This window comes from Vulpes vulpes, chromosome 14 (assembly GCF_048418805.1).
Source record: "Vulpes vulpes isolate BD-2025 chromosome 14, VulVul3, whole genome shotgun sequence".
NCBI classification, from domain to species: Eukaryota; Metazoa; Chordata; class Mammalia; order Carnivora; family Canidae; genus Vulpes; species Vulpes vulpes.
The window spans coordinates 29899510-29923771 of record NC_132793.1 but is presented as its reverse complement, the minus strand read 5'-3'; the positions used below and the strand labels follow the sequence as shown (position 1 = coordinate 29923771).

General features: G+C 38.5%; 1 protein-coding gene across 3 annotated transcripts in view; it reads right to left on the bottom strand.

Moving 5' to 3' along the window:
* Positions 1-24262, bottom strand: part of ATRN (attractin) — a 163152-nt gene that overhangs the window by 73506 nt on the left and 65384 nt on the right. For all 3 annotated transcript variants that reach the window (XM_072736260.1, XM_026012365.2, XM_072736259.1), the window contains exons 7-15: positions 22772-22862; positions 21175-21418; positions 19249-19432; positions 18016-18170; positions 14179-14263; positions 6101-6321; positions 4024-4145; positions 2832-2970; positions 992-1182 (exon numbers count right to left, since the gene is read on the bottom strand). In XM_072736260.1, the coding sequence (XP_072592361.1) occupies positions 992-1182; positions 2832-2970; positions 4024-4145; positions 6101-6321; positions 14179-14263; positions 18016-18170; positions 19249-19432; positions 21175-21418; positions 22772-22862 (1432 nt within the window). The remainder of the gene's footprint in view (positions 1-991; positions 1183-2831; positions 2971-4023; positions 4146-6100; positions 6322-14178; positions 14264-18015; positions 18171-19248; positions 19433-21174; positions 21419-22771; positions 22863-24262) is intronic.

Genomic DNA, 24262 nt, shown 5'->3' with positions numbered 1-24262 from the left:
GTGAAAAAGCTTTCAAAATATCATAAAACATCAAATGGAGGCCATAATGTCCCAAGGTTACCACATTTATAGCATATTACCAATGTGTAGCTGTCTATACCACAAAGTTACACTGGAGAAAAGACAATTGGAGAAAAATAAAATACTATAGGGCTCTTGCTACTAGTATCACAACAGGTGGTATAACGAGGCCAATACAGCCAGGACTCAGACCACACTTTCTGTGTCCTTCCCTGAAGAAGGCTGCACCCAATGAAATGCTGCTCATTCCTCCTCCCTGCCTGATGAAAAACATTTCCCCCGAAGAGCTCTGTACCAAAGCCAATACTGTTGAAAAAGATTTGTCTTGTAAATACCTACTTAACTGAGGGTAGGATGACAGTTCTAGGGTTTTGGACCCAAAAAAGGGCAAAATGTCGTTTTGGAATATTAACAACAAGCCACTTGAAAGCACAGGGAAGACAGGAAGAGAATTTGGGGCCTTTCTGTGCTCAGAAACTCTTGATAAGAAGGTGACCTATCCTCCGGGGCTGGCCAGACCTAAAAAAGACTCAATGAACATCTAGTTCTTAAGGTGATCACTATTAATTATTACATACTGTAACAATATCTGAAATGTGACAGACTCAAGTGGCTTCATTCAACCTAGTTCATCAGTAGTGACATCCCTTCTCCTTCTCCCCAAGCAGAACCCAGGGAACAAACAGATACGAAAGCATCAACTGATGTCATAAGGATAAGTGACACACGTTACTATTTAATACACATGTAATTATTCATTTATATTCTAATCTAATAGATATGACTAATAAAGTGTTAACAATTTTAAGGTAAGAAAGAAAGCATTAAAGGAAGAGATTCTGACGGTGCTGATCCCCGGTCTACTATGCTCAAACTATGACTCTGCTTGCCAGGCATACCACAGGGAAGCTGCACTAGAGCTCTCAGTACAAGGGTGGGTACTAGAAGCTTAAGATCTAAGTTAACTCACCATGCTCTGTGATGACTGCATTATTCTCAGCTGCTTAAGGACAAATTCTACCTTCTTCTGGGTTGTAAGAGAAGCCAAAAAGGCATTGTGGTTCCTACAGGACAATTTAGCATTGTCATAATTCTCCTTGGCAGTAGTAATTTTCAAACACGAGTTTCCAACCAAATGCCAGCCAATGCCACAGATATTTTCTTTTGTAAAGGAGGGAGAAAAAAAAGAGTTTTAGAAATCATACAAAACTACTACGTTACCAGTTCAAATCACCTGAAAGGTTTTTGCGATTTGAATTCCATAATACTTCTCTAGGATGTGGTGAGGGTATCCCACACATTACTGAAGACCAATGAAGAATATAAGAATGTTAGACTTCACCAGTCCTATTTCCTGGATCTCAAGAGGCATATTCTAAGGTCAACTCTTTATGTCTTGGAGGAAGAAATCTTAGGTGCCAATGCTAGATGCTAGATTTCTAAACCCCCCTTTGAAGGACAATTAGAAATAAGACTAAAATCCTAAGTAAAGAACAGAAAAATGAATATGCATATTGAAAGGGTGGGGAAGAAAACTAGAGGGTGGAAATGAGTTGGTGAGTAAACAAGACTACAGTCTTCCAAAGATGCATTGTTTTCACATCAAGTGGAAGGTAAAATCAAGGGTACAAAATATCCCAAAAGTGAGGTGGAAAGATACTTTTTAGGAAAAAAAACAAACCCTAAAACAAAACAACCCCAAAGTGATACAGGTGCAGCACACCAGGCAAGACTGTAACATGCTCCTGCGATTGCCCTGAATCCACCCAGTTCAGCTCTGTGCCCTGAAATGCACAGAAGCTATGTATATTTCCTGGAAGACGGAATGAGCAGGACAACTCTGCCAGAACCAAGTACCCTGGAGACACCACCAACAATGCCCATTACCAGTCGATGAAGTAAGTGGAAAGTGCCATAGGAAAGGGATCATTTAAGAGCACATCAAGATCTGCTCTGCCAAGTGTGGCATCAGTATCACTATTCATTAAAAGGTAGATTCTAGGGCCCCACCCCCAATGAGTACCAGAATCTGACTTCTGACAAGACTCCCAGGTACTCTGCAGTGCACTGAAGTTTGATGCAATGAGGTAAAGAATGAGAAGCTCACACTCATGCAAGCTGAATCAAGTACTTTCAAAGGATATTCAAATGGAGACTAGCAGACCCTGCTACCCTGGGCATGCTTCATCTGCCATGCAGAACCAAAGATGTCCCCTTTCTTCAAAATCCTGGTTGGGCAAATATATTACAGAACTCTTGTTGTGGCTGTCTGGCCTGAGGCCTCAACTCTCTTTCATCTTGAACCTCAGATGGCATAAATTGAGGTATTCAGGACAGGAGATCACCTCAGGGAGTGCTACTGATAAAAGCATCTCTCCTCCTTCATGCCAGAAGGTGCCTAGTCCCAGTGGTCTGTAAGAAGTACTCTTCATAAAGTGTCCCGCAGACTGGCTGCCAAGGCTGTTGCATTCTACTGCCAGGTGACTATAGCAGAGGTGAATGAGGACAATGGAGCAGGCTCGATGATATGGAGCTAAGCTGTCATTCCATTCTCCAGAGCAGCAGATGATACTTCACTTTATTTCAAAGCACAGGAGGAGCAAATGCTTAAGAACTCTATTTTCATTTTTTAAAATAACAATAGTGGTATGGGGAATGAATGGATAAAATGAATTTGTTCCTTCTGCTGGATTCAATCAAGGCTGCACAGTACTGTGTGTGTGTGTGTGTGTGTGTGTGTGTGTGTGTGTGTGTGTGTGTGTGTTTAGTCTCTGGACCCACACATATTAAGATGCCCCTACAAGGCCTACCAGGCAGGGCAATGCACTCCTGATTCCGGGGCTCCCACTGGCAGTTCTGGTCCAGGGCACAGCTCCTGCAGCTGGTCTTCTTGTTACAGTAGTACATGGGGTTATCCTTGGGACAATTCTCATATCTGGAAATGGAGATCTAGAACACAGTGGGCAAAAGCTTTTCTTTTAATACATGGACAGAACTCCAACTGAGGATAAATAGAATACTAAAATCAACAAAATCTAATTGAGGAAGCAAATTACAAATAAACAAATTAATTAATCAATCAAAGAAATAAGATGCAGATGAAGTGGCCCTGCAGTGGAAACAGTATGCTGAAACCTTCTGCACAGGGCATGCCTGACCCAGCAAGGAGGCAATATGCTCTTTTAAATACCATGCTTTAACCTACTCTACTGTGAAGTGGTGGTGTTCAACCTGCTGCTTTTCAAACGCCTCCCAAACAGACTGAAACTTTTATATTTTATGAACTGCTTTATAGAATAAACTGTCAAAAACTACAGACGCTGAATCACTGTATCTTTTTCTGCCCTATAACCTGAATTTAAAAAATCACAAATGGTGGGACACCTGGGTGGCTCAGCAGTTGAGTGTCTGCCTTTGGCTCAGGGCATGGTCCTGGAGTCCCGGGATTGAGTCCTGCATTGGGCTTCCTGCAGGGAGCCTGCTTCTCTCTCAGCCTGTGTCTCTGCCTCTCTCTGTATGTCTCTCATGAATAAATAAATAAAATCTTTAAAAAATAAAATTTAAATTTAAAAAATCACAAATGGTGAGCATAAATTATATTGAGCCAAGATATAAGACAAGGAGATTTTAAGTCACCTCATTCACCTTCAGTCTCAAGTTCTAACTTGCTTCCAAAAGCTTGTACAGCTAGAGTGAGGTCACCATGACAAGCCTCACACCAAGCATCTAGGATCTAGCTATAGCCATGCCTACCTAGGGAGTAGGGAGTACACAGAATAACAGTCCTGCCTTCTTCTAAAATACTACCTTGTGGCTAGGAGGATCTTTGAAATCAGGATGTTTATAGCATCCCTTCCAATAATAAACTCCAAACCTACACCAGAGGTCTTAAAAATACCTCTGGGATAGTATTTATATCATACACACTACAATCTTACACCAAACCACCCCCCCCCCTGGAGTGTTTTCATCCTCTGCAACCCTTGAACAGTGACCCCTGACCTGGCCTTCTGTGCAGCTGTGGTTCACAGGGACACAATGGTCACTGCACCAGTGGCAGTCATTGGTGTTGGCTGTGCAGCTGTAACAATCCGTGTGCTGGTCACATCTGTCATGGTCAAGGGCTATGAAAAGAAGAAAAACTTATCAATTATGACTGCTTCTCCTTAGAAAAGTCACAGGCTATTTACAGCTGCTGTTGAGCACAATCTGAGACTAAGATTTAAAAAAAAAAAAAAAAGGTAACAAGGGTCAGGAAATAAAAACTGGCAGGAAAATATACTGGTGTGTTCGGGTTAAAATAACATTTAGAAATAAGTAAACAATCTGAAGAAACACTATTTTGTAAACTTCCCCACCCCTGAAAAAAGTACAAAGAGAGGGAAAAACAAAGATAAGTTAATTTAATTCAATGACAGTGAGATATAATAGAAGTAGGTGTGGTTCTCTGAATACTTCTCTTCCCAAGAAAAAAAGCAACTAGCAAATAGAATGAATACCAAGAGTTGCATGAGAGCCAAACAAAGTAATGCAGAAGACCAAGCCATTCCTCCCATCTACAAACGCAAGGCTAATCTGTACACAGGAAGCAGATAGTACCACAGAACCCCAAAGGAGGCACTAGGCCAAGCTACAACCTGTACACATGTCTGTAAGTCTAAGAGTACACGTTTGAGAACTTCTGGGCTACTACAGATCTGCTGTATCTCCTATTGACCCTAGACAGGTCAAGTTCAGCAACAAAAGAGAGGCTGCACAACCCTGTTGCTTTATCTACCAATCCACTTGTGGACATGGCACATGGTAGAACCCATGGGCAAGACAAGGTAGGGCTGACCCCCACAAAGCACTCTCCTTAGGTTACTCTACCTGCCCTGGTCATAAGTTCAATGACTGGGCCCATACACAAGGCAGAATAACCAGGGATGTGACATTTGAGATGAGTTCATAGCAAAGGGGTTCATGGTGAACCACCTAAGGTAATTAAATATTATTTCCAATAATCTTGGACATTTAACTTGAACTTTTACAATTTGGTTTAAAAAAAAAAACCCAATTTTCACAGATTTTATCCCTTTGAAGAGACAGTGTCTAACCCGACCAAGTTCTGGTCCTCTTAGTTCTCCAGTACTCATTGGACAGTTGCCTGGGTGTCCTTTTTAGGGATTTATGCTCATCTTAATTTGGAACATTCCAGTAGAGTGTAAGCTGACTCTATCCACCATAACCTTCAAGGTAACTTGCTACACCAACACTAACAGTTAAGAAATTCAACCAACATTCTTTAAAATAATTGAAGTGAACAAATATTTTGCAAATCCTTTTTTTAAAAGGATTTCTTGGGTATTACATCACTGTATTACACAGTGCTATACTGTCAAAGCAAAACTAAGTAGGCAAGATGAAGAAAACCCTGGAAAACAAGGGATGGTTCTAAAAAGCCAGGACCACTATTCATCCTTAGCAGCTCTCTGTCTTGCTATCACTGCTGTGCCCAACTAGAGAAGCTAGAAAAGAATACTTTGCAAAGAGAGCAACTCTACCTGTCTACTCCAACATAACTTTCTTGGTTGGCCTTCTTAATCTCATCCTTAACATTAGAACTGCATAATCCAGTATGGTAGCCACCAGCCTCATGTAGTTCTTAACTTAAAGTTTACAATTCAGTTCATTGGTCACACCAGTCTCATTTCAAGTGTCTCTGGCTAGTAGCTCTTATACTGGGGCAATGCATATATAACACAGTTCCATCATCACAAAAAGGTCCTACTGGATTGCATCACCTGAGACCAACTGCCAGGTTCAGGTGTTGGTATACAAAATCTATGCAATGCCAAGGAGGTTTTATCTCCATCATTCACAGATAGCTTCTAGGAGCCATATGGCATGTTCCCATCCATTGTAAAGATGTTAACAAAACAATTTTCAAACACCCCTAAAACCTTTGTACCAGTTATTATCAAACAATTCTGGATAATAAAATGAACATAAAAATGCACATAAAATATACTAAATACCTTCTTAATTCAGACAAAATGAGATTTTAAATTAAATTTTAAGAAGAGAAAAAAAAACTTACTTCTTTTGGAAAAACATTCTGATTTTAACTTTTCTTCTTGTGCTTCAGTTGCCAACTCCCAAGAGATACAGTGAGATGAAACTGTATCCCACACACACCGGATGCCAGGTCCTGCTGCTAGACAAGCAGCTTCACTCCGGTGTGCTTCACACTGTTCTGAGGTGAATACCAGGATGTCACTGAGAAGGAGACTATTGAAACCACCAAACACATACATGGTGCTAAAAGGGAAAAAAAAAAAAGTAAAAGGAGAGGAGTAGTTTACCGAAACTTTTATATACAAATGCATGATATGTTTTTTTATAATCTTCAGACAAAATGTCCCTGAAGGTCCATCAATTCAGGATGTGATGTGAGTAAACTAGAATACATCTACACAACAGCAGTTGGTAGATATAAAAAGGAATGTAGATGATTTCTATATACTGCTATGGAGGATATAGTGCTATGTGGAAAAAAAGAAATGCAAAGAAAAGTATATAATGTATGTGACCATTTATCTAATCTAGTGAGGGAAAAAGGAAAATACACACACAAATTCATTTTTCATTTTAAAAATAAGAACAACAGAGTGCTTGGGTGGTGCAATTGGTTAAGCATCCAACTCTTGGTTTTAGCTCAGGTCATGACCTCAGGGTGGTGGGATCAAGACCTGTGTTGGGCTCCATGCTCAGCATGGAGTCTGCTTGGGGCTCTTTTTCCCTCTCCCCTGCGCTTCCTCCTCCCTCAAATAAATAAATCTTTAAGAAATTAGAAAATTAAAACAAGAACAACAATGAAGCTTCTCTTTAACTTCTCTTCTTAAAAGGACTAAAAGACAATAATCAACCTAGGAGCAACGAATATGACTAGTACTTAGACTGTGGTATCTAAAAACCCTTCCCTCCCTGACCCCTCAAAAAAACCCTAGGACTCTTTAGAGGCAATCCCTAGGAAGTAAGGTTTAAAAATAAAAACAAGAAAAAACAACTGGGCTGAAAAAATCAGCAGTGGTACACTGGGGAGACAGACTCTACAGAATTAGTCTAGGCAAGACACTAAACAAACAGTAACAACAACCCACAGTAGTGATGGTGGGGGAATCAGAATCCACATCTGATATTATCTAAAAGGTCTGTTTTTCAACGAAATGTTACAATATATGCAGGGGCGCCCAGGCAGCTCAATCAGTTAAGCATCTGCCCTTGGCTCAGGTCATGATTCCAGGATTCTAGAATCAAGTCCTGTGTCGGGCTCCCTGCTCAGCGGGGAGTTTGTGTATCCCTCTGCCTCTCCTCCTTGCTCATGCATGTGCTCTCTCTCTCTTAGAAATAAATAAAATTATAAAATCTTTCAAAAAAATAACAAACTAAAAAAAATAAATAAATAACAAAGTGTGTACCAAATAGGGGAAGCAAATCAGTCAATCAAAACTGTCTTTGAGGGGGCCCACATGTTAGACTCAAAAGACAAAGACTTCAAATCAGCTGTTACAAATAGATTTCAAGAAAACTGTGTCTGAAGAATTAAGTCAAAATAGCATATCAATGACTCAACAAGTAAAAAATATCAATAAGGAGACATAAATGGTAAGGAATAATTAAAAGGAAGTTCTGGTGTTGAAAAGTGTAATAGATAAAATGAAAAATTCACTAGGTGAAATGAAAAAAATGTGAACTTAAAGACACATCAAAAGTGATTGTATAATCTGAAGAAAAGAAATGAAAAAATAACAAAGAAAATGAAAAGAGCTTCAGAGACTTGCAGGATACTGTCAAGCATTCAACTTAAGCATAATGGGAGTCCCAGAAGGAAAGAAATGAGAGTGAGCAGAAAACATACTTAAAGAAGTAATAGCTGAAAACTCCCAAATTTGATGAAATTAATCCATACATCCATAAAGCTCAACAAACTCCAAGTGGGAAAATCACAAAAAGATAAATGCTTACACACATTAAAATAAAAAACTGCTAAAGGCTCAAAACAAAGAGAACATCTTAAAAGCAACAAAAGCAGGATAGCTCACCACATATAAGAGAATCACATTAATATTAATAGCTAAGACACAATGGAGGCCAGAATGCATAAGAATGAGATACTGAAAGTAATGGAAAGAAAAAGTAAAATAAGAATTCTCTATCCAGGGGCACCTGGGTGGCTCAATGGTTGAGCATCTGCCTTTGGCTCAGGTCATGATGCTGAGGTCCTAGGTTTGAGTCCCCCATCAGGTTCCCTGCAGTAAGCCTGCTTCTCCCTCTGCCTATGTCTCTGCCTCTCTCTCTCTCTGCCTCTCATGAATAAATAAATATAATTTATTATTTAAAAAAAGACTTCTCTGTCCAACAAAACTATCCTTCAAAATTGAAACTGAAATAAAGACCTTCCCAGATAAATGAAGACTAAGAAAATTCTTTGCTGTTAGGCCTGCTTTATGAAAAATTGTAAAGTAACAATAATAGTTGAAGACTTCAATATCTCACTCTTAATAATGAGAGAACAACTAGGCATAAAATCAACAAGAATACACAGAACTTGAACAACATTATCAACCAATTTGACCTAACTGGCATCTGTGGAACACTCCACCCAAATAGAGCAGCACACATATTCTTTTCAAGGGCACATGGAACATTCTCCAGGATAAATCAAATATGCTAGACCATTAAAAAAAAAAAAAAACAAAACCCTAAGTGTTTCATTTTGTTTTGTTTTAGGAAAGGAAATCTTCAAAGTATGTTCTCTGATCGCCAAAATGGAATTAAATTAGAAATCAATAGGCAGAAATCTGTGAACTCCACATATATTTGAAAAATAAACAACATATTCTAAATAACTTATCGGTCAAAGAAGAAATCACAAGGGAAATTAGAAAATATTTTTAATTAAATGAAAACAAAAATATGCCATTTCAAAATCTATGGGATAGGGTTAAAGTAGTACTTAGAGACTAACTTACAGCTTTAAACACAGATGTTAAAAAAAATAAATAAATAAACCAATCTAAACCCAATCATCTAAGTTTCCACCTTTAGAAAAAGAAAAACAAACTAAACCCAAAGCAATTAGAAGGGAGAAAATGATATAGAGAATAAACAAAATATATACAGAAAAATAAAAGAGAAAAATTAATGAAATCAGAAGTTTGTTTTTTGAAAAGATCGAGAAAATTGACAACCCTTTATCTAGACTGACCAAGAACAAAGACAGAAGCTAAATTAACAAAATCAGAAATGAAGAAGGGACATCATCATTGATTTTATAGAGATTAAAAAGCATATAAAGAAATATTAGGAGCTTTTATACCAACAAATTAGATGATTTAAATGAAACAAATTCCTATTATCAAAACTATCTAATTGCTCAAAAAATTAAAAATAGAACTACAATCTGATCTAAAAATTCTACTTCTGGGTATATATTCAAAAGAGCTGAATGCTAGGACTCAGGCAGATATTTGTACATCCATGTTTATAGCAGCATTATTTGTAATAGGCAAAAGTTGGAAGCAAACCAAGCATCTACTGATAGAAGAATGGAAAAACAAAATGTGGTACACATACACAAGAATGTTATTTAGACTCAAAAAGGAAAGAAATTCTGACACCTGCTACAACATTGATGAATGAACCTTAACAATATTATACTAAGTGAAATAAGCTAGCCACTATAGGACAAATACTGTATGATTCCAACTAAAGGTACCTAAAGTAATCAATTCATAAAGACAGAAAATAGAATGCTGGTTGCCAAAGAGAGAGGGAGCAGGGTAGTACGGGAAGTTATTGGTTAATGAGTAGAGAGTTTCAGTTTTGCACAATGAAAACAGTTTAGGAGATGAATGGCAGTGACGGTAGTACTTACAATGTGTGCCACTAAACCATACACTAAAAAATGGTTAAGATGGTAAATTTTATGTTATAAAAATGTTACCACAATTTAAAAAACACACACCTAAAAAACCTGCTTAGCATGAAACATAAAATCTGAACAGATAAACCTATTATAACTAAAGAATGAATTTGAAATTTTAATATCTTTCCACAAAGAAAAGCCCCAGACCCAGATGAATTCCACCAAGTCCCAGAATTCCACCAAACATCAAATATTTAAACTGTAATACCAATCCTTTACAAATCCTTCCCATAACTAGAGGGGAAAAGAATATTTCTCAACTTATTCTGTCCAGTATTAATCAGACAAATGTATCACAAACACCCCACAAAACTATGGAGCACTATCCCTCATGAATATATATAGGACATTTTTGAACAAGGACATTTTGTGGGTGAGGGATATGTTATCCTGATTGTGGTGATGATTTCAGAAGTGTATACTATATCAAAGTTATCACTTTAAGTATATTTAATTTTTGTGTACAACTGTACTTCAATAAAGCTGGTAACAGGTCATATATGCAGAATCACACATTTAAAACAAAAGCAGGGATCCCTGGGTGGCGCAGCGGTTTGGCGCCTGCCTTTGGCCCAGGGCGCGATCCTGGAGACCTGGGATCGAATCCCACATCGGGCTCCCGGTGCATGGAGCCTGCTTCTCCCTCTGCCTGTGTCTCTGCCTCTCTCTCTCTCTCTGTGACTATCATAAATAAATAAAAATTTAAAAAAATAATAAAGGACATGCAGGAGCGGTTTAGCGCCTGCCTTTGGCCCAGGGCGCGATCCTGGAGACTGGGGATCAAATCCCACGTCGGGCTCCCGGTGCATGGAACCTGTTTCTCCCTTTGCCTGTGTCTCTGCCTCTCTCTCTCTCTCACTGTGTGCCTATCATAAATAAATAAAACAAAAAAAATTTAAAAAAAAAAAAAAAATTAAAACAAAAGCAATTGTGCAGTAGCTCCAAGGAAAGTTCTTAAAATGCTATTGTGGGAGGCCAATACCACCAAATGATGCAGTTTGTATCATGGAGAACACTGGGCCATATTTGCCATATACATGGTATCTCTCTGCCTGTGGAGTGACATTTGCTGGGATATCCTCAATCCTGTCAACCACTGTGCCAGATTAGAACCTAAAGGAAGAGTTAGGCTGGGGACTGTATAGGCAGGAGACGTAACACTATCCTTACATATAATAATCTCTTGCGAAAATCTGAAGAACAGAAACAAGATAGTTTGGCACAAGAGACAGAGAAGAGGATTCTAGAAAATATAAAGGAGAACTTGCTAATAACTGATGTGTACAGAAAAGGAAGGAGCTTCCTTCTTAGGTGAGTTCTCCATCCCTGGACATGTTTAAAGAGGATAACTGCATTAAGTGGAAGTTTTGAACAAATGACTTCAGGATCTCTTCCAACTCTGAGATCTTATAACCTGCCAGGAAGTTTAGAACTAACTCACAGTGAGGCATCAAGTAATTCACTCTCACTTATCTCAATTTCCTTCAAATATACACAAGACTAAAACATTAAAACATAGAGATTTTGTGGCTCTCTAAGCATCTGTAATATCTAAAAAAGGACACATTTCAATTACCAAAAATGAACCCCATGTTTAATCTTTAGTCTATTGGTTGAGTATTGTGTTAAGCAATCTGGATTCAACTTGTCAATCTGCTGCTTAAACCAAGTAAGCTCCATCCCTCTCCCAGCTGAAAACAGCTGGTGTTTTCAGCAATTCTGAATCCATCTGGTTACACGTAGGCTATGTGAGGTACACAGAGCCCTTCAAAAAAAGGCCTGGAGCAGGCAACTGAAAGGAACAGCTGCATCTCCGCAGCCCCGGGGCCTCACAGCCAGCTCTTCATCCCACTCCCCTCACAAAAACAGCAACAAAGTGCGGCACGGCTGACCCAATGCTGTGGATCCATCACTTGGAATACAAAGAAATGGTATGAATCAAAGTTTCTCTCTCAGTAAATTCTTTCAAAAACTGAAACTAGCCATGGCCTCTCTCATCATCTGCTGCCCCCTCCAACTCTGCCCCATACACACACAGATTATTCATAGGCCCAAACATACCACTGGAATTACACAAAAAATGAAAACATTATTATAAGTCAGGCAGCCATTACTAATTTTGAATAGTGGTTAAACTATATCATATGGAAACTGGCAATCTTCTTTGAGTTTGTATAAAACCTCAGAATGTTTTAATAGAAGATCCATTTATTTGCTAATTACCACCACCATACTAAGAGCTGCCACAATTTAGCTAACATCTATTATGTGCCAAATCCTGTACTAGGAGAACCAAGAGGGCAGATGAATAAAGCAGTGGCCAGGTACCCATAGGCAAGATGATGAAAAAATAGCCCCACTGCTTTTCGGATGAAAGCATTAAGAGGTACTCATTAGAAAACTTCACGGTTTTCCTCACTGAGAAAGTATCAACTTACAATTTAAGATGACACTTCAAATTAATAATGGTGTCAGTCTATACTATCACATGTTCTCACAGAAAAACCACATTTATCACTAAATTACAGCTAAGTGATTACTTTAAAAAGTTGTCACCTTTTCCCAACATCTAAATTCTCAATTTATTTTGAATAAATTGAATTCTGTCAATTCTTCCTTCCTGAAATCCCCAAGACATGTTGCTGGTTCATCTTTCCTAATTCCAGGTCTTCATCTCATCTTGCATCATAACAGAAATTCTGAAAGCCAAAGGAAACCTAACATAATGTAGGCATTATAGCATCTAAATAGTTTTAGGACTGATAAGGCTCAGAATTTTAGGTGAAATAAGCAACATTCATAATAGCTGAAACAAAATGGGAAAAATTAAGAACATGATTAGGCTCTTTAACAAATCACAAATCTTTATTTTTATTATTTTTTTAATATTTTATTTTTAAGTAATCTCTACACCCAATATGGGGCTCAAAATCACAACCCTGAGATCAAGAATTGTACGCTCTACCAGGGGGCAGCCCCGGTGGCTCAGCGGTTTAGTGCTGCCTTCAGCCCAGGGCCTGATCCTGGAGACCCAGCATCAAGTCCCACATCGGGCTCTCTGCATGGGGCCTGCTTCTCCCTTTGCCTGTGTCTCTGCACCTCTCTCTGTGTCTCTCATGTATGCTCTACCAACTGAGCCAGCCAGGTGCCCCAACAAATCAGAGATTTTTTTTTTTTAAAGATTTTATTTATTCATGAGAATACACAGAGAGGAGAGAGAGAGAGAGAGAGAGAGCCAGAAACACAGGCAGAGGGAGAAGCAGGCTCCATGCAGGGAACCTGACGTGGGACTCGATCCCAGGTCTCCAGGATGATGCCCTGGGCCAAAGGCAGCGCTAAACCGTTGAGCCACCCGGGCTGCCCTAAATCAGAGATCTTTAAAGCACACTGTGAAGAACAGGCAGAGTGGCCATTCTGGATCTTCCTTCTCCTGGGGCAGATTTATTTAGCTCAGGCCAGGCCTTTTTGAGTGATGAGGGATGCAATGAAATGAAATACAGAATTCAGAATACCCAAAGACTATAGATTTATCTATATGAATGTTCACAATCTCCCCATCTCTGTTCCTCTATCTTATCCTCCATCTGAAGTGCCCTCTCTTTTTTTTAAATCTCTCATTACCACTCAGATACAACTATGAGAAACCTGATAACCCAAGTACCACAAACAACAGTGAACAGCAGAGGGCATAAGATAGTAACTGCATGTTAACTCTTGTTGTCCCATGCATTCAGATAGCACCAAACATGGGATACTCCTACATGCTAACAAAATCACCCAACAAACTTGGCATTATAAGTAAATCCATATATTATAAGTAAATCCACACCAGATATTTTAAATATAAATCAGGAAATTCATACAAATATGCAAATAATATGTAAGTCCCATTCCACTTTTTCATGTTCAACTTCATTTTCATTTTAAACACAAGAGAAGGGCAGCCCTGGTGGCGCAGCGGTTTAGCGCCGCCTGCAGCCCAGGGCGTGATCCTGGAGACGTTGGATCGAGTCCCACGTCAGGCTCTCTGCGTGGAGCCTGCTTCTCCCTCTGCCTATATCTCCGCCCCTCTCTCTCTCTCTGTGTCTCTATGAATAAATAAATAAAATCTTTATAAAAAAAATAAATAAATAAATAAAATAAAATAAACACAAGAGAAAAGGAGCAAGTGTTTCTTTAACATTTACCTGTTGTGTAAGACTGCTGAATGGCCAAATCTGTTGACATCATGGTGGAGATCAGGTCTGGGAAGCACTGACCAGCGGTCACAAGCTAGGAGCAAGAAAAACACATTTCAGAAAGAACCACTCTTCAAGACCAGTAGGAACTGGCATCTTCTTTGGAGAGAAGACTGTGACAAGTACAACCTCATAAGATATATTTCTTGGTTTTTCTTAATCACACCATTATTTCTGAGGTAAAATGTGGCAACAGCAGAGGAGCAGGGCATGGAAGAAGGGTAGGACAATACAGTAATTCTAATTCATGAATGCCTCTAACATCCATGATACATCACTCACTCTGTTGCCCATCAATTTTAACTAAAACGCTTAACAAGAAATTTTATAATTTTCAAAACTAATTTAAGTAAAATATGTGGGTTCCATAATTTTTTTCCACTCCATATTGATTTGTCCAAATTCAGCAGGTAAAACAGGAAAATACAGGCAAAAAATGAAAATAAATAAATAAATAAATAAATAAATAAATAAATAAATTCCAACTTCATCTAATGTTTTAAAAGTCCTTTCCTTTTTATTTTTTATTTTTTTATTTTTTAAAGATTTTATTTATTTAATCATGAGAGACACACAGAGAGAGAGGCAGAGACACAGGCATCCCTCCTGATGTGGGACTCGATCCCAGGACTCCAGGATCACGCCCTGGGCCAAAGGCAGGCACTCAACTGCTGAGCCACCCAGGCGTCCCAGTCCTTTCCTTTTTAGAACACCTAGGATCTATTGACTTTCCTTTGTTCTGATTCATGCTATCAATTCTTTTCTGGACCTTAATCCAACTAGCACTGCAGTACCCTGCTAACCTCACTCACACTCCCTCTCTGAAACACTCATACATTCATACTCACTAAGCAACCATTTTACTTGATCCAGACTTTTACCCAACCTTAACAGCAGCTTTCACTTCCTTTCCCCAGCCTAGACTCTGTGGTCTTCTTCACATGGAGAAGAGGCCATCAACTCTCATAGCTTCCTGCCCACCCACTTTGTTTCCCTTCCTAAAACCACAGGGTGGCAGGGACTCCTTCCTTTTGTCCCACCTGACTTTTAACACAGCATTATGCCTTCTCTTCCCTTCACAAAGAAGTGGGGGTTATTTTTTTTTTTTTTTACTAAAATAGTCAACATTCATGGTGTACATCTCATCTTACATTATTGCAGTCTGGATTACTCCTCCCTGTCTAGAGGCTAACAAACGACATCTTTGTTGCTAAATCCAAAAGGCTCTCCAGTCCTTGTTCTCCTTAAGTCCTCTGCAGCCATTGTTAACCACTCTCTCATGGGTCACCAATCTTACCTTCAGTTCCTCCTGCTTCTCTGACACGCTTGCATAGTGTTCACTCTCCTTCAGACTGCTTTATCCATCCATTCTCTGGCTCTCTGCTCATCCCTGATGATACATGCTCCCTAGAGGCTCACCCTTGCGTAGGGCTTCCCAATGACTTTGGTATGGCTCAGTCCCATAGTCATCTCCAGCTGAACATGGCCCCAAACCCGAATTACTCCCTTCCTCCCAACCCAGACCCTCTCTTTCTACTTCCAGCCTTGGTAAAAAGCACCATCTACCATGGCCACACCAATTACCTGGCCATAAAGATGTGCACCCCAACAATCCTCAAGTTCCCAGCAGTTCCCAAACCCATCTCTCTCTTTACCCTTACTGCCACTTCAACAGCCTTGGTTCCAACACTCCTCAGGACTTTGCAACAGCCTCCTAACTCCTATCTTGCCCCTTCCCAATTACTCACCACAATGCCACAGAAAGATCTTCTAAGGCACAAATATCCTATGACCTCTTCTGTAAGATTCTTCAAAACCCCAAACTCCTCAGCATGACATAACAGGTCTCTCAAGATCTGACTAGACTGGTAGCTGCTTTCTTCTCTAGTTCTGCTGGAAGCCATTTCTCCTTGATGTGCAACTGATAGAGCCAAAACTACTCAAAGGCCCCAAGTATGTGGTAGGGTCTCTTTTTGCCTCTGTGTCTCTGTACAAGAGCTTGCTTCACGTGGGAAGTGTTACCTAACTTCACCTAGCTGACTTCCTCGGAATCCAGACCCTACTCAAGACGGCTTTCCCTGCCCATTACTCTTACTCTCTTGAATTAAGGCATGCCCACAGATGCTGTCAGATATTCATCTCAGAGCAAGTAACACCCTGAATTGCAATTGTATTGTCTGCTCAGTTCTCTGCCTCCACGATTATGAGGCCAAGCTCTAATTTACTCATCTTATAATCCCCAAGCTCAGGGCTGGGCACATATACATCTGTTTAAAAAAAAAAAAAAAAACCATCTGATGATACTTGCACAAGAGAATTTCTCGTATTTATTTTGCATGAACAAATACTGCCCTCTTATGGTCAAATATATTACCACACCAAAAATTTTAAAATTCCAAGTCAGGGGATCCCTGGGTGGCTCAGCGTTTAGCGCCTGCCTTCAGCTGGTGGCGTGATCCTGGAGTCCCGGGATCAAGTCCCATGTCTCCCATGTCAGGCTCCCTGCATGGAGCCTGCTTCTCCCTCTGCCTGTGTCTCTGCCTCTCCTTCTCTCTCTGTGTCTCTCATGAATAAATAAAATTTTTTAAAAATAAATAAAATAAAATAAAATTCCAAGTCAAAGTATTACTTCAGGAATATGTTTTTTAGGGAATGAGATAAAGCTATTAGTTAAACCAACTTAACGTAATGCTAGTGGTCACAACTACATACAACTATTATATAAGGCATTCACCTGTAACATAGGAGAGGCTGGTCACCCAACTCACCCTCAAAAATTAACATCCAACCAATTAATGGGAGTGATTTCACTTAAAAGAACTTAATATAGAAAAATATATTAAACAGTGAAAGGGAGTATAAGGGAAAGGAGGGAAGCTGAGTGGGGAAAAATTAGAGAGGAAGACAAACCATGAGAGACTCCTAATGCTGGGAAACAAAGGGTTGCCGGACGGGAGGCTGGAAGGGGGGATGGGGTAACTAGGTGACAGGCACTAAGGGGAGCATATGATCGGATGAGAACTGGGTGTTTTACTATATATTGGCAAATTAAATTTAAATATTTTTTTAAAAAGAAATCAAATACATTAAAAACATAAGAAACATAAACAAGAACCTAATACAGAAGTAATGCGTTTTCAAAAAATAGATTTACAATATTTGCCACATGAATGTTAAAAAATACCATTTGGACCTCTTTCAAATGGCCTGACCATTTTTAACTAGTGCTATTTTCAGTTTGTTTTAAAATGTTGCTTACAGGCACACCTGGGTGGCTCAGCTGGTTAAGCATCCAACTCTTGATTTTGGCTTTAGTCATAGTCTCATGGTTATGAGATCAAGCCCCCAGTCTGGCTCTGGGCTGAGCATGGAGCCTGCTTAAAGATTCTCTCTTTTCCTCTCCCTCTACCCCTCCATCTCCTGCTCTTGCTCTTTCTCTTAAAAAAAAAAAAAAAAGAAGAAGAAAGAAAGAAAGGAAAGAAAAAAAAGAAAGAAAAGAAAAGAAAAGAAAAGAAAAGAAAAGAGAAAAGAAAAGAAAATGTTGCTTATAGACAAAAATTCTTGAAGGGACGCCTGGGTGGCTCAGCGGCTGAGTGTCTGCCTTCGGCTCAGGGCATGATCCCAGGTCTGGGGATCAAGTCCCGCATGGGGCTCCCTGTGAGGAGCCTGCTTCTGCCTCTGCCTGTGTCTCTGCCTCTCTCTATGTGTATCTCACGAATAAATAAATAAAATCTTAAAAAAAAAAAAAAAAGATTCTTGAAGTTAAAATGGCTTTGGGAAACTTACCAATGTCATAAGCCATGAAATCTGAAGAGAAGCATTTGGCACCATGGCTCATGGATGTGTCGTTGTGTGTGTTTCCTCCAAACACCAGCATGGTTCCACTCACTATCACAGCTGTGTGCAAGTAACGGAAAAATCGGCTGTCCTTAAGAATGGTCCTTTTGAGTTTATTTAAAAATAATAAATACAAGGTTAGTTTTGTAGAATGTTTATCATCTATTTGCTAATACAAACACAACCATTTTTTAAACTTCAGATCCAAATGTGCAAATACTTCTAGATTTTTCTCTCTATATAAGTAACTTTCTCAACAACAAATAGTAAAATCTTAAATTAGGCCTACCAGAATTTTTATTAAAATTAGAATTTTTATTAGAATTTTAATAAAACATTTTAAGAGTCTTAAGAGTATTCAGTCATAAGGTCTGAATATGTTATAATCCCAGTTTCTGGGTAGAAATCACATAAAATACAGACAAAAGCTTATATGCAATGCCTTAATAATAAGACAAAGGCTAGAAACCAAAACTTCCAACTGCCCAGTCTCTGTACATCCACGTGACAGAGTATATACACAGCCTGTAAAAATGACAGACATTTTAATGAGAGACAGAATGTAAAATGATATCTACAGCATGGTCTCAAATATGTAAAGAAATACAAAAGAAAGAAGAGAAACCACTGCTTTATATAATGACATCATTTCATAACTCAAATTTGCTTTATATTTGTTAAAATTAGCATACTTTATATAGTTCACTTTATAGCAGAGGGAAGAGACCATCTCTGTTTGATGATGTCATGCAACGATGCCACTAGCTAACCCCAATGATGACACCTTAGTCATCAAGAGAAGGTTAAAAAATGGATATATTTTACTTAATTATAGCAATGTGCATATGTTACAGCTTTGTAGAACAATTTATTCCTCAGGATTTTGACCAGCTAAAATTTTATAGAGGTATGGAGAATGTGAAAATTGAAAAACCAGTCAAAAAAATATCAAGCATTTTCTAATCAATTTTCTAATCAATCTACTACAAAATTATAAAATAATGCTACAAAATAAATACTGGCTACATTATGACCTTCTGCTTCTTTCCCATCCCAATTTCTCTATCTACAGCGCTGAAGAGAATAATCTGCTAGGCCTGAAAACAAAAATATTGCCCAATATTTTCCCGATGAGTGCCAGAACTCACACCTTAGAATAAAAGCTCAAGAAAAAGCACCCACCACATCTGGGTATCCACATCATATCTGTAGAGATCATCTGCGAGCCGGTATTTATTGGCGCTGAAAGCCTTGTAGCCCCCATGAACATATAGAGCCCTGGTCTTGCGGTCATAGACACTGCTATGGCCATAGCCCCCTTGGACAAGGGCACCCTGGGTAGGTAATATACTCCATGTGTTCTTAGCTAGAAGAGGAAAACAGTTAAAGGCAAATGTTGTAGGCTCCTACTCTAATACTTAAAATAACCAATTAGTTTAAATAAGGGATTTCAGGAGACTTGACACTTAAAAATTTCTTTTATCTTTTTATTTTTAAAGGAAGGCTATTTAAATCTTATAACAAAGCCAGCAAAAGAAACAGTCAACAAAACTATAAGACAACCTACAGAATGGGAGAAGATATTTTCAAATGACATATCCAAGATCTATAAAGAACTTATCCAACTCAACACCCAAGAGACAAACAATCCAATCACGAAATGGGCAAAAGACATGAACAGAAATTTCACCAAAGACGACATACACATGGCCAACAAGCACATGAGAAAATGCTCCGCATCCCTTGACATCAGGGAAATACAAATCAAAACCACAATGAGATACCACCTCACACCAGTGAGAATGGGGAAAATTAATAAGACAGGAAACAAAAAATGTTGGAGAGGATGTGGAGAAAGGGGAACCCTCTTGCACTGTTGGTGGGAATGTGAACTGGTTTAGCCACTCTGGAAAACTATGTGGAGGTTCCTCAAAGAGTTAAAAATAGAGCTACCCTACGACCCAGCAATTGCACTACTGGAGATTTACCCCAAAGATACAGATGCAGTGAAAAACCGAGACACCTGCACCCCAATGTTTCTAGCAGTCATGCCCACAGTAGCCGAACTGTGGAAGGGGCCTCGGTGTCTGTATCAAAAGATGAATGGATAAAGAAGATGTGGTCTATGTATACATTGGAATATTACTCAGCCATTAGAAACAACAAATAGCCATCATTTGCTTCAACGTGGATAGAACTGGAGGGTATTATGCTGAGGGAAGTAAGTCAATCGGAGGACAAACATTATATGGTTTCATTCATTCAGGGAATATAAAAAATAGTGAAAGGGATTATAGGGAAAAGGAGAGAAAATGAGTGGGAAATATAAGAGGGTGACATAACAAGAGAGACACCTAATTCTGGGAAACGAACAAGGGGTAGTGGAAAGGGAGGTGGGCAGGGGGTTGGGGTGACTGGGTGACGGGCACTGAGGGGAGGCACTTGATGGGATGAGCACTGGGTGTTATACTATATGTTGGCAAATCGAACTCCAATAAAAAAATATACAAAAAAAAATTAACAAAGCCAGGTGGCCAAACATCAATCTGTTAAATGTTCTGATGTTCTAATGTATCATGTAGGAAAATAATTAAATTTAAAGACTCAGATTTCCTGCAATTGAACACTTAATATCCCGTGACCTTCAGTGACCAATATACAGATATACTTTATGGACCTACTTTCTCAAACTATCAATTTATAGGTGATGCTCCCATACCACCACAAGAGATATAATAAAATTTAACCAATGGAAAGATTACACACTAAGGGGAAATCATGGTCCATTAAACCAATTCCTCAAGGGTTATCTAAATTTTTATTTCTTCAGAATACTTGTTGTTCCAAACCATTTTTATTTATTTATTCTCAACACTGAAAGCATTTAGTGCCATCTTTGACTCCTCACCAAATTGACGGTAACAAATATACACTACATAGTGGCAACAATAATCTGAATTTCACTGGTAACACAACAACATTAACTGCATTCCAAGACAAAGTACTGGGTCAGAGTTAGGTGGAATCTTGTTAAACAGTCATAATAATAAGCGTAAAGGTTTTAAATTTGACATTCAAAAAGGATCCACTAGAAAAAAATATACCTACCCAAGTCATATTCCTGTACATTGCTTATATATCCATAGAGAGGGCAATGACCAAAGATGACCAGCATGACTACTCGGCCAGTTTTCAATGTGACAATGTGTGCTGAGTGTCCGACCACTGCATATTGCTCCTTTGCTTTGGGAGTCAACAATACCCATGACTCATTATGAATATGGAACACTCTCAACTCATTGGTCACATTCCCTGTTGAATCAATTTTTCCTCCATACATGTATATTTTATCCTAGGGAAAAAATGTAAACAGAATTATAAAATACATCAAAAGCATCAAATCTAAGAATGAAAAAGAGAAGTTCAAAATCTCGATATTATTCTTAGCTTAAGAAGTGCTAGTAAAAAATGTACCTTTCAGTGAATTATTAAGAGAAGAATGAAAGGCACAAAATAAAACATCATACTCTGTATCTCCAACACTTCACCACTGTTCTTGGACTTCCTCATATGAGATCTCTTACTGTATAAAATGGCTTGGAAAAATTAAGTTGAAGAGTTCCCTCACCCTCCCATAATCCAAAAAAAAAAAAAAAAAAAAAAAGGAAATGAAAGTGATTATTCAGTTATATTGCAATGTGGCTATTCTCGGCTAAACCTGCTCATTAACATAATAGCTAATTTACACAGTATTAATTTTTAACCATTTAGTACGACAATCATAATATCCTGGTACAATTTTAATCCATTAAAATCTGTCAGGTTAAATTGGTTTCAACTTCAATTTTCCACTTACAACTTAGCCAGTTATATACACTCCTCCATAACAGAAAGTTTCCCTTTAACTAAAAACCAAAACTGAAGTTAAAATTATAGAGACATAGAGTAGAATGGTGGTTCCCAGGGACTTGGGGCGGGGGCAGGAGGGGAGAAGGGATATGGGAAATTATTGTTCCATGGGCAAGAGTTGTAGTTTTACAAGATGAAAAGAATTACAGAGATGCATGGTGGTGATAGTTATAATTAGGAATGTATTTAATACCACTGAACTGTATACTTAAAAATGATTGAGACAGGGGCGCCTGGGTGGCTCAGTTGGTTAAGTGCCCGCCTTTGGCTCAGGTCATGATCTCAGGATTCTGGGGATCCAGCTCCATGTCAGGCTCCCTGCTGGGCAGGGAGTTTGCTTCCCTCTCTCCCCGCTTCCCCACTGCTTGTGCTTGGGCATGCATGCTCTGTCTCTCAAATAAATTAAAAAATATATTTTAAAAAAATGGTTAAGACAGTCAATTTTACGTTATGTGTATTTTACACAAGAGAAAAACCTTAGAGACAAAACCCCAATACTATATAGCTTTTCAACCACATTACACAATAAAGTAAGTGTGGAAGACTTGAGTTTCTTTTTTTTTTTTTTTTTTTATAAATTTTTATTTATTTATGATAGTCACACACAGAGAGAGAGAGAGAGAGAGAGAGAGAGGCAGAGGGAGAAGCAGGCTCCATGCACCGGGAGCCCGACGTGGGATTCGATCCCGGGTCTCCAGGATCGCGCCCTGGGCCAAAGGCAGGCACCAAACCGCTGCGCCACCCAGGGATCCCAAGACTTGAGTTTCTAGCCTGGTACAAAATGGAGACATTTTACCTTGTATAATGCTAAAGAATGGCCATATCTGACAACCACACTGTTCACAGAACGGTTCAAGGCAAGCCACTCCCTAGAAGCAAGGTCATACCTATAAAACAAACAGATCACATTTTCACCCAAATGACACAACAGAGTACCTTATATTCTTCTATTTGTGATATGCAATTTGGAGATGCTCATTACATGTGCCATGCAGATAAGGCATCTCTGAAAACAAAGAAACAAACCTCACAGCTGTGTCCACAGAGCATATCAGAACTTGAGTAGGAGGGCTGGACTGCACAGCCTTGGGATGAGGGGAAAAAAAACCTACTGGAAGTTTTCTAGTGCTTCCTGAAAACCTCTTCTAGACACACAGTCTAAATCACTTGCAAGTTGTGTTACAATGAAGGGACATTTACTGCCATAAATTCTCTTGTTTAACCATGTGAAATTGAAGACAAGTACTGAAAAAGGAATGATGATTAAGTAAAAGATATTCCTAACTTTTCCTTTTCTTTATTTCATTGATTTCTTAAAGTCATATTTTTAAGAAAGCTAGACTATCATTTGGCATTTCAATTTTATTATGAATTCACTTAAAGATTTTTAAAATACAAACATTAAGTAAACATCATACCAGACATTTTTCAATGCATATATACAAACAGGAGAATACATTGACAGTATATATTTATACAAAGGGGATCATGCTATAGATGATACTTTTAATAAATGGTGTTAATTTGTATTTAATTTAATAGAAAAAAGAAACCAATGCTTTTGTTCTACTTTAAAAATGTTTGTTTTCACTAAGTTTCCCTAAGTAATGAGTTTTTTTGTTTTACAGAAAACATTATTATGCAAACAAGATATAAGAAAGTCTTGATATAATAAGCAAAAAAGGATAAAACAAATGTCCATCAAGAGAAAATGGATCAATAAATGATAGTATAACCATATAATAGAATTTTAGAGTGAAAAATAAATACACTCAAACAATACCTTCTCAACACAAATCTCAAAACAATGTTAAGCCTAAAAATCAAACTACAGAATACTGTTTCTGTAATGACTAAACAGAAAATTTATTAACTCTAACATATGTTCATATATATTAAAAGTCTAAAGATATGTAAGTGAACAAATGACAGCACAAAAGCAAGATACTGATTATCTTTGAGACTGGAGGGGAGCATGGCAGGGGTCTTTAATTAGATTAGCAGTGTCTTACTTCCTAACCTAGGTGGTGTATGCATTAGTATTCATCATTCTTCTCCAAATCTTTCCTTCTGTCTTAAATATTTTATACATGATCTAAAACAAAATGGTGAGGGGCGCCTGGGTAGCTCAGTAATTGAGTATCTGCCTTTGGCTCAGGTTGTGACCCAGGGTCCTGGGATCAAGTGCCAAATTAGGCTCCCCACAAGGAGCCTGCTTCTCCCTCTGCCCATGTCTCTGCCTCTGTGTGTCTCTCATGAATAATTAAATAAAACCTTAAAAAAAAAG